This window comes from Ascaphus truei, chromosome 11, assembly GCF_040206685.1.
Source record: "Ascaphus truei isolate aAscTru1 chromosome 11, aAscTru1.hap1, whole genome shotgun sequence".
Classification (NCBI taxonomy): domain Eukaryota; kingdom Metazoa; phylum Chordata; class Amphibia; order Anura; family Ascaphidae; genus Ascaphus; species Ascaphus truei.
In genome coordinates, this window is record NC_134493.1 from 57,391,541 (window position 1) to 57,403,149 (window position 11,609).

Here is an 11,609-nt window from a genome sequence, read left to right on the forward strand (position 1 = left end):
CTGGAAGCTTTAAAAATTTAGTCTTGGTCCCAAACACCATTGTTACAGTCTTGTCAGTGTTTAAAAACAGTTTGTTTTGGGAAATCCAGTTTTCGATTCTGAAAAAGTCAGACTGAAGTATGTGTTGAAGGTCAGAGAGGCTATGGCTGTGTGCATATACGATTGTGTCATGTGCATACATGTGTATTGAGGCTTCCTGACAAGCTGTGGGAAGATCATTGATGAACACTGAGAAGAGTAGGGGCCCCAGAACAGAGCCTTGCGGGACGCCACAGGTGATAGCCAGGGGGTTGGAGTTAGAGCCTGAGATGGAAACATGTTGGGATCTACCTGACTGGTAGGACTGAAACCAGTTTAAAGCATGCTTCCCTATTCCAGAGCTCTGGAGTTTGTTGAGCAAGATAGCTTGATCAACAGTATCAAAAGCCTTTGCAAAATCTAGGAATACTGCACCAGTGAGTTGACCCCGTTCCATTCCACACTGGATTTCATTGCAGTGTGGAATGGAACAGGGTCAACTCACTGGTGCAGTATTCCTAGATTTTGCAAAGGCTTTTGATACTGTTGATCATGCTATCTTGGCTCACCCTTGTATAAATGTAGTTGCTGAAGTGCGAGAACAACGTCACCAGATTTATATGTTTTGTTTTTGTGCTGTTTTATGTCCATTTCCCACAGGTCTTCCAACCCATTGAGATATAAAGTTTACCTGGGCCTGTACCAGCTGTCCGGATATAATCCTCATGGGGTCTTGGTCAGGGTGCAGAGTATCATAGTTAACCCCCTGTATACCGGGATGGAGAGCATAGGGGACATCGCTCTGGTGAAGCTGGAGAGCCCTGTCAACTATACCCATTACATCCTCCCTGTCTGCCTGCCGGCTGCGTCTGTCACCTTCCCCTGTTGCATGGAATGCTGGGTAACTGGCTGGGGAAAAGTAGCTTATGGAGGTAAGTTCTCTATCAATTAGACGCCTTTGGTAATGAGTGCTCAAATGCTGACACAGTTGTGCAAAGGATTATTTTCTTCCTATGTTTGTGGGTGAAGTTTGGTGGTCAGTGGTTTGAGCGGGGCAGTATACCATAGGTGACTCATTAATTGAAGGAATTAAGTCCACTGAGTACATTGCATCTCTCTGTACATGCCACCTCTTCAAAGAATCCAAGATGTCCAGGATAGTTTGGTCCAGTCCGACCGATCGCCATTGTGGGATTGGTAGAGGTGACTGTCCATATTACCTGGAATTAGTTCAGAATTAGATGTTAGAGTTGGTTACTCTGTTACTATGACATTAAGTAACCCTTAAAGACTAAGTGATGCCAGGATTTGTATCTCTGCACCCATTGCTCGAGTTGTGCAGTCCTACAAAGACTCACTGGACAATACAAGTCAAGAGGTCCCAGACTCCGTGTCTTTGCCCCGGTCAGATTGCTGTCCCAAGGTCTGGATCCTTAGACACCCAATTATAGAGGTGACGAGTTTTATCCTTCCTCAGTGAGCCTGCCGAAGCCTGAGACTCTCCAGAAAGTGATGACCCCGCTGATAGACAGTGTAACATGTGACGAGATGTACCATGTGGGATCATCAGTCAGTACCAGCAGCATCATCATCCAGGAAGAGAAGATCTGTGCTGGATACAAAGAAGGACAGAAAGACTCCTGCCAGGTTGGTCACCAAACCCCTGAAGTTCTGTATTTACTTTATAAGCCAATGACTCCTAGATAGTTGATTAACTACTGGTAACCAATCCTGATGGTGTGAATGATAGTGCCGACTGTGTACAATATCAAACTCTCTTGTGCCAAACACTTTCATTGGCACAGACTGAAGGGGTCACCGAGAAAGGGCAGAAGTGGGGTACAGAATCCTGAGTGTAATACATGGCCCAGTGGTAGGGATCTGATTATAGCACTATTCCAAGTGATAATGACATTGTATTGCCAAGACGAGCAGTTTGCACAATAGTTATATATAATGGAGGTCATATTGGGGAGATGTTGACTTCATATTTTCTTTTATTAAAATGGACAGTGTTTTCTTGCAGGGAGACTCCGGGGGACCTTTGGTGTGTAAGGTGCAGGGTGCCTGGGTCCAAGCTGGCATTGTAAGCGGGGGGGAGGGATGCGCCATTTCAAATCGCCCCGGGGTGTACACACTTGTGACCGTCTACGAGTCATGGATCAGCAGCTACGTACCAGAGGTGAAGTTTATCAAGCTGCAGAATATTCCTCAGCCCAGCACAAAGTGTGTTAGAGGCATCAGTACCAGCAGCAGTAATGGAAGCATCAGTACCAGCAGCACACGTGGCCCAGGTGAGGTGTTCCCCATCTCTAATGCTTTTATGCTCACCACAAATCCTCACTAAACTTGAGAAATGAGACCAGCATCCCAAAGAAAGCGCAGAACAGAGTGAGGGGAAGAGGAAGATGTGCAAATCAGTAACATGAACAGGTCCAAAGCTAAAAGAGAAATGTACCAGAATTAAAAAGGCACAGTACAATAAATAAATTATTTTAAAACTATTCCTTTAAGTATTATCAGTTGTATACTACAGATAAGGTACTAGATTACATAGATATTATACTGTACATACTAATGTATTTAGCAGAGAGAGAGCGAGAGAAAGGAATATATATATATATACACACACACACACACAGGTATATATATTATTCTGCGTCTTGCACAGTTAAAAGACCTGTATTGACCTTAAGTGCGTTGCAAACTCTTTCATCTGCCAAGAAAGTCACATTTTCTTTTCACTCTTAGTGACTCCCTCAGTCCCCCCTCCAGTGTGTGGCACCCCGATGGCCACCAGTCGGATAGTTGGGGGTACGGATGCTGAGGAAGGAGAGTGGCCCTGGCAGATCAGCCTGCAGTACCTGGGTTCTCATATATGTGGAGGGTCCCTGATCGCCCCCCAGTGGGTTCTGACTGCCGCACACTGTGTTGCTGGGTGAGTCTCTTAGTCCCCAGTGTCCGCTGCTGCGATGGTGTGCGCGGCACACAGAAGGTACGGCCCTCTATGGGGCCGGCCCCAGTGGCTGCCTGCATGCGCCTGCGGGAAGCGCGATGCACAACCGCCTTTGCCAAAAGACAAGAAATGTGTATTTTGGCATGGTGGCCCAGCATTGGCCACGTCATGGCGGCAGCACAGCCAATGAGGGTGAACAAGCCGTGTGACATCACGGCCGCGCCTCCACCACACCCACATCGCGATATTTTCTTCCCCCCTGCAGCTCAAGCACAGACCGCAGATCAGGGCTTGCACCCATGCACACGTTGCCAGGCGCGTGTGCACGATCTGACACTGGCGCTGTAGCCTTAAGCGTCACCTCTTATCAGGTTCTGTATTATCAGAGCAGTGAATGGAGGGATCTGAGGGACTTTTAGCAGAACGTTTATGCAAACCCATAGAGTGTACAGTTATTACTGGTAGTACTACTATTACTACCACTACTATTACTACCACTACTATTACTACCACTAGTAGCTTTAAAATGCAGTATCCAAACCTTTCATACTCAGAGGACAATACTCGATGCTCTAGGTTCGGTTTCTGTTCATTGCAATACATACATGTTACATGTTGAAATGTGCAGTAATCCGGTAACACGTTGTAATCTGGTTAATTTTATCATCACTCAGGCAACATGCTCAGGTATTTATTGCCCTAAAACCTGTCCTGTTGGTAGCCTGAGCAGACTGAGCTTGGCTCACCCTTGTATAAATGTAGATGCTGAAGTGCGAGAACAACGTCACCAGATTTATATGTTTGTTTTTTGTGCTATTTTATGTCCATTTCCCACAGATCTTCCAACCCGTTGAGATATAAAGTTTACCTGGGCATGTACAAGCTGTCCGGATATACTCCTCATGGGGTCTTGGTCAGGGTGCAGAGTATCATAGTTAACCCCATGTATACCGGGATGGAGAGCATAGGGGACATCGCTCTGGTGAAGCTGGGGAGCCCTGTCACCTATACCGATTACATCCTCCCTGTCTGTCTGCCGGCTGCGTCTGTCACCTTCCCATGTGGCATGGAATGCTGGGTAACTGGATGGGGCGATGTGGCTTCAGGAGGTAAGTCTTCTATCTATAACCCTCCCTCCTTGTCCTAGGGAGCCCTTTTTACCGAGTCCCTCTGTGGCATGCCATATTCCTTGTCCTGTAATATTCAGGACTCCATTCCTTCTCTTGGGGATCCTTATGTAAAAGGTACTGTCCCTATCTGCAACATAATAAACAGGGGGCCTAGTCTGTGCTATTACGTTATAAACATAATTTATCTACTCTCCCTGAGGCTCCTCTCCTCTTGGTCTCCAGAAACCTAACCTTCTCTGACCTTCCGCTTTGCTAATGTACACTCTGTGACGCCATGATCCCATGACAACATAGGATGGGGCCCGATACACTCCAACCTTCTAGTAACCCTTTACAAATGGGGTTTTATATAAATTAGATTAGTTTGGTAATGAGCGCTCAAATGTTGACACAGTTGTGGAAGGGACTATTTTCTTCCTATGTTTGTGGGTGAACTTTGGTGGTAAGTGGTTTGTACTGGACAGTGTTCAAAACATGACTCATTAATTGAAGGTATTAAATCCTCTGTGTATCCCCAATGTATGAGCCATCTGGATTGGTAGGGGTGACTGTCCATATAACATGGAATTAGTTCAGAATTAGATGTTAGAGTTCGTTCTTTGTTACTGACATTCACAGTCAGAAACCCTTAAAGGCTAAGTGATGCCAGGATCTGTATTTCTGCACCCACAGCGTGAATTGTGCAGTCCTACAAAGGCTCAGTGGACAATACAAGTCAAGAGGTCCCAGACTCTGTGTCTTTGCACCTGTCAGATTTCGGTCCCAGGGTCTGGATCCTTAGACATCCAGTTATAGAGGTGACGAGTCTTATCATTCCTCAGTGAGCCTGCCGAACCCCGAGACTCTCCAGAAAGTGATGACCCCGTTGATAGACAGTGTAACATGTGACGAGATGTACCATGTGGGATCATCAGTCAGTACCAGCAGCATCATCATCCAGGAAGAGAAGATCTGTGCTGGATACAAAGAAGGACAGAAAGACTCCTGCCAGGTTGGTCACCAAACCCCTGAAGTTCTGTATTGACTTTATAAGCCAAAGACTCCTAAAGAGTTGATTATCTACTGGTAACCAATCCTGATGGTGTGAATGATAGTGCCGACGGTGTACAATATCAAACTCTCTTGTGCCAAACACTTTCATTGGCACAGACTGAAGGGGTCACCGAGAAAGGGCAGAAGTGGGGTACAGAATCCTGAGTGTAATCCCTGTGGTTGGGATCTGATCTGATCATAGCACTATTCCAACCGGGTATTGAAGTGATAATGACATAGTATTGCCAAGACGAGCAGTTTGCACAATAGTTATATATAATGGAGGTCATATTGGGGAGATGTTGATTTCATATTTTCTTTTATTAAAATGGTCAGTGTTTTCTTGCAGGGAGACTCCGGGGGACCTTTGGTGTGTAAGGTGCAGGGTGCCTGGTTCCAAGCTGGCATTGTAAGCGGGGGGGAGGGCTGCGCCATTTCAAATCGCCCCGGGGTGTACACCCTTGTGACCGCCTACGAGTCATGGATCAGCAGCTACGTACCAGGGGTGAAGTTCATGAAGCTGCAGAATATTCCTCAGCCCAGCACAAAGTGTGTTAGAGGCATCAGTACCAGCAGCAGTAATGGAAGCATCAGTACCAGCAGCACACGTGGCCCAGGTGAGGTGTTCCCCATCTGTAATGCTTTTATGCTCACCCCAAATCCTCACTAAACTTGAGAAATTAGACCAGCATCCCAAAGAAAGTGCAGAACAGAGTGAGGGGAAGAGGAAGATGTGCAAATCAGTAACATGAACAGGTCCAAAGCTAAAAGAGAAATGTACCAGAATTAAAAAGGTACAGTACAATAAAAAAAATATTTTAAAACTATTCCTTTAAGTATTATCAGTTGTATACTACAGATAAGGTACTAGATTGCATAGATATTATACTGTACATACTAATGTATTTAGCAGAGAGAGAGCGAGAGAAAGGAATATATATATATACTAGCTGAGAGCCCCGGCGTTGCCCGGGATGTTTGTGGTGTGGGTGTGGCATTTGGGTGGGGAGTGGTCCACGCGGCCCATGTGCGGTGGTAGTGCTGCTGTGGCTGTACTGATGGTGATTGTATCGGTGTGCTGATTTGGGAGGGTTTGGTGCTGATGTGGGGGTGCGGATGTGGGTGTGCCGATGGGGGAGGTGCAAAGGTGGCGATGTGTGGGTGCTGATGGTGTTGATGGGGGCTGGGAATGGTGGGGAGCCGAGAATGCCAGTGTGCTGGGGGGGCATGGGATACCGGTGTGCTGATGTGGTGGTGCTGGGGTGTGTGTGTGTATACATGTTTGTGTGTATACATTGTATGTGTGTGTGTGTATACATGTGTGTGTGTGTGTATGTGTACGTGTGTGTGTATACACGTGTGTGTGTGTGTGTATACACGTGTGTGTGTGTATGTGTATACACGTGTGTGTGTATACACGTATGTGTGTGTATACACATGTGTGTGTGTATACACGTGTGTGTATACACGTGTGTGTGTGTGTATACACGTGTGTGTATACACATGTGTGTGTGTATACATTGTGTGTATGTATATATTGTGTGTGTGTATACGTGTGTGTGTGTATACACATGTGTGTATACACGTGTATACATGTTTGTGTGTGTATACATGTTTGTGTGTATACATTGTATGTGTGTGTGTGTGTGTACATTTGTGTGTGTGTACATTTGTGTGTGTGTACACATGTTTGTGTGTGTATACACATGTGTGTGTATACACATGTGTGTGTGTGTGTGTACGTGTGTGTGTGTATACATGTGTGTGCGTGTGTATACATGTGTGTGCGTGTGTATACATGTGTGTGTGTGTATACATGTGTGTGTGTGTATACATGTGTGTGTATATATGTGTGTGTATATACATGTGTGTGTATACACATGTCTGTGTGTACACATGTGTGTGTGTGTACATGTGTGTGTGTATACACATGTGTGTGTATACACGTGTGTGTGTATACACGTGTGTGTGTATACACATGTGTGTGTGTGTATACATGTGTGTGTGTGTGTATACATGTGTGTGTGTGTGTGTATACATGTGTGTGTGTGTGTATACATGTGTGTGTGTATACATTATGTGTGTGTGTATACATTATGTGTATGTATACCTGTGTGTATACGTGTGTGAGTGTATACGTGTGTGTGTGTGTACATGTGTGTGTGTGTATGTCTCCATGTGTGTGTGTGTATGTCTCCATGTGTGTGTGTGTACGTGTGTACGTGTACATGTGTGTGTGTGTGTGTGTACGTGTACGTGTGTGTGTGTGTACGTGTCTATGTGTACATGTGTGTGTGTCTACGTGTACGTGTGTGTGTGTGTGTACGTGTGTGTGTGTGTGTGTGTGTACGTGTGTGTCTACGTGTGTGTGTATGTGTGTGTGTGTCTACGTGTGTGTGTTTGTGTATACGTGTGTGTGTTTGTGTCTACGTGTGTGTGTTTGTGTATACGTGTGTGTGTATACGTGTGTGTGTATACACATGTGTGTGTGTACACGTGTGTGTGTACACATGTGTGTGTGTACACATGTGTGTGTGTGTACACATGTGTGTGTGTACACATGTGTGTGTGTGTATACATGTGTGTGTGTGTACACATGTGTGTGTATACACATGTGTGTGTGTATACACATGTGTGTGTGTGTATACACGTGTGTGTGTTTATACATGTGTGTGTGTGTGTGTATACATGTGTGTGTGTATACATGTGTGTGTATACATGTGTGTGTGTGTATACATTATGTGTATGTATACGTGTGTGAGTGTATACGTGTGTGTGTATGTGTACATGTGTGTGTGTGTATGTCTCCATGTGTGTGTGTGTATGTCTCCATGTGTGTGTGTGTATGTCTCCATGTGTGTGTGTACGTGTACATGTGTGTGAGTATACGTGTACATGTGTGTGTGTGTACGTGTCTACGTGTACATGTGTGTGTGTGTGTGTGTACGTGTACATGTGTGTGTGTGTGTGTACGTGTCTACGTGTACATGTGTGTGTGTGTCTACGTGTACATGTGTGTGTGTCTACGTGTACGTGTGTGTGTGTCTACGTGCGTGTGTGTACGTGTGTGTCTACGTGTGTGTGTACGTGTGTGTCTACGTGTGTGTGTTTGTGTATACGTGTGTGTGTTTGTGTCTACGTGTGTGTGTTTGTGTATACGTGTGTGTGTGTATACGTGTGTGTGTGTCTACGTCTGTGTGTGTGTGTGTGTGTGTGTCTGTGTCCCTGTGTGTCCTTTGGCCCGTGACTCCGCCTCAGGGAAGGGGGGGGGGTGGGGTGGGGGGGAAGGGGAGGTGGGGGGGAGGTGGTGGGAAGGGGGGGGGTGGGGGGGAGGTGGTGGGAAGGGGGGGGGTGGGGGGGAGGTGGTGGCAAGGGGGGGGAGGTGGTGGGGAGTTGGGAAGGGGGGTGGGGGAGGTGGGAAGGGGGGTGGAGGTGGTGAGGAGGTGGTGGGAGGTTGTAAGGGGGGAGTGAAGGGAAGGTGAAGGGGGGGTGAAGGTGGGGGTGGAGGGGAGGTGAAGGGTGGGGGTGGAGGGGAGGTGAAGGGGGGGGGTGGAGGGGAGGTGAAGGGGGGGGGTGGAGGGGAGGTGAAGGGGGGGGTGGAGGGGAGGTGAAGGGGGGGGTGGAGGGGAGGTGAAGGGGGGGGGTGGAGGGGAGGTGAAGGGGGGGGGGGTGGAGGGGAGGTGAAGGGGGGGGGGGGGTGGAGGGGAGGTGAAGGGGGGGGTGGAGGGGAGGTGAAGGGGGGGGGTGGAGGGGAGGTGAAGGGGGGGGTGGAGGGGAGGTGAGGGGGGGGTGGAGGGGGAGGTGGAGGGGAGGTGAAGGGGGGGGTGGAGGGGAGGTGAAGGGGGGGTGGAGGGGAGGTGAAGGGGGGGTGGAGGGGAGGTGAAGGGGGGGTGGAGGGGAGGTGAAGGGGGGGTGGAGGGGAGGTGAAGGGGGGGTGGGGGGGGTGAAGGGGAGGTGGGGGGGTGAAGGGGAGGTGGGGGGGGGGGTGAAGGGGAGGTGGGGGGGGGGTGAAGGGGAGGTGGGGGGGGTGAAGGGGAGGTGGGGGGGGTGAAGGGGAGGTGAAGGGGGGTGGAGGGAGGGGGAAGGGAAGTGGAGTGAGGGTGGGTGAGGGGAGGTGAGGTGAAGGGGGGTGAGGGGAGGTGAAGGGGGGTGAGGGGAGGTGAAGGGGGGTGAGGGGAGGTGAAGGGCGCTCCCTCACCCGTCCGGCCGCTCACTCACCCGTCCGGCAGCTCCCTCACCCGTCCGGCCGCTCCCACGTGTATCTGAGGCGGGAGGCAGCTTGTTGTGGCCGCTCCCCCGCTGTGTCCCGGGCGCTCGCTCCCCCGCTGTGTCCCGGGCGCTCGCTCCCCCGCTGTGTCCCGGGCACTCGCTCCTCCGCTGACTGTAGCGGCGCCGGGGGGGGGGGGGGGGGGGTTTGAAAGCGCGGGAGACACGGGGAGAGGAGGAGGTGCGCGCGGGTGTGGAGGTTAATTCCGGGAAGAAGAGGCGGAGGCTCCGGCGGGTATGTGAGCCCCCCCCCCGGGTTATACATGCTGCTAATGTACACCCCCCCTACTGTGTGTGTGTGTGTGTGTGTGTGTGTGTGTGTGTGTGTGTGTGTGTGTGTGTGTGTGTGTGTGTGTGTGTGTGTGTGTGTGTCTGTGTGTGTGTGTGTGTGTGTGTCCCTGTGTGTGTGTGTGTGTGTGTGTCTGTGTGTGTGTGTGTCCCTGTGTTCCCTGTGTGTGTGTCCCTGTGTGTCCTTTGGGCCGTCACTCCGCCTCAGGCCAATGAGAGGTGTGCGGGGGCGGCCCAAGGGACCAATGAGATTTCCCCTAGGGACACCGGACATCCAGCAGGCAGGCTGGCATGCATGCATGCAGGCATACAGTGCTTTCACTAATATAGTATAAGATATATATATATATATATATATATATATATATATATATATATACACACAGGTATATATATTATTCTGCGTCTTGCACAGTTAAAAGACCTGTATTGACCTTAAGTGCGTTGCAAACTCTTTCATCTGCTAAGAAAGTCACATTTTCTTTTCACTCTTAGTGACTCCCTCAGTCCCCCCTCCAGTGTGTGGCACCCCGATGGCCACCAGTCGGATAGTTGGGGGTACGGATGCTGAGGAAGGAGAGTGGCCCTGGCAGATCAGCCTGCAGTACCTGGGTTCTCATATATGTGGAGGGTCCCTGATCGCCCCCCAGTGGGTTCTGACTGCCGCACACTGTGTTGCTGGGTGAGTCTCTTAGTCCCCAGTGTCCGCTGCTGCGATGGTGTGCGCGGCACACAGAAGGTACGGCCCTCTATGGGGCCGGCCCCAGTGGCTGCCTGCATGCGCCTGCGGGAAGCGCGATGCACAACCGCCTTTTGCCAAAAGACAAGAAATGTGTATTTTGGCACGGTGGCCGAGCATTGGCCACGTCATGGCGGCAGCACAGCCAATGAGGGCGAACAAGCCGTGTGACATCACGGCCGCGCCTCCACCACACCCACATCGCGATATTTTCTTTTCCCCTGCAGCTCAAGCACAGACCGCAGATCAGGGCTTGCACCCATGCACACGTCGCCAGGCGCATGTGCACGATCTGACACTGGCGCTGTAGCCTTAAGCGTCACCTCTTATCAGGTTCTGTATTATCAGAGCAGTGAATGGAGGGATCTGAGGGACTTTTAGCAGAACGTTTATGCAAACCCATAGAGTGTACAGTAATTACTGGTAGTACTACTATTACTACCACTACTATTACTACCACTAATATTACTACCACTAGTAGCTTTAAAATGCAGTATCCAAACCTTTCATACTCAGAGGACAATACTCGATGCTCTAGGTACGGTTTCTGTTCATTGCAATACATACATGTTACATGTTGAAATGTGCAGTAATCCGGTAACACGTTGCAATCTGGTTAATTTAATCATCAATTAAGCGATGTCTTTTTCTTCCACCTCTTCCTTATAAATGGGTCAGAGGCGGTGTACATGGGGATGCCCCTAATAATGTCCCCCTGACATTTGCTAAAATTCCTTTCCTTGGTGCTAGTAATGATTACTGTGCTGTATGGAGCAGAAATCGGGGACCCCAAAACTACTGACAGGGTGCAGTCTTTACACGGGCCAATCACAGACATGCATTTACCATACTGTAATTATCACTCAGGCAACATGCTCAGGTATTTATTGCCCTAAAACCTGTCCTGTTGGTAGCCTGAGCAGACTGAGCTAATTTATTTATTTATTTATAAAATATTTTACCAGGAAGTAATACATTGAGAGTTACCTCTCGTTTTCAAGTATGTCCTGGGCACAGAGTTAAGACAAATAATACATGTTTACAAATACAGTTACATAATGAGCAGGGTAATCATTATATACAAGACATTGCATGCACAGTTAAAGATAATTTGTATTATGGGCGTATGAAACAATTACAGACCACATTAAAATGAGTGACAGCCTTAGATTTGAAAGAA

General features: G+C 48.8%; 1 protein-coding gene across 1 annotated transcript in view; it reads left to right on the forward strand.

Annotated features, from left to right (window-relative positions):
• Positions 1 to 11,609, forward strand: part of LOC142462891 (transmembrane protease serine 9-like) — an 83,678-nt gene that overhangs the window by 33,231 nt on the left and 38,838 nt on the right. The window contains exons 7-14 of the mRNA XM_075565105.1: positions 679 to 950; positions 1,496 to 1,665; positions 2,045 to 2,312; positions 2,770 to 2,956; positions 3,812 to 4,083; positions 4,926 to 5,095; positions 5,486 to 5,753; positions 10,186 to 10,372. Coding sequence (XP_075421220.1) covers positions 679 to 950; positions 1,496 to 1,665; positions 2,045 to 2,312; positions 2,770 to 2,956; positions 3,812 to 4,083; positions 4,926 to 5,095; positions 5,486 to 5,753; positions 10,186 to 10,372 — 1,794 coding nt within the window. The remainder of the gene's footprint in view (positions 1 to 678; positions 951 to 1,495; positions 1,666 to 2,044; positions 2,313 to 2,769; positions 2,957 to 3,811; positions 4,084 to 4,925; positions 5,096 to 5,485; positions 5,754 to 10,185; positions 10,373 to 11,609) is intronic.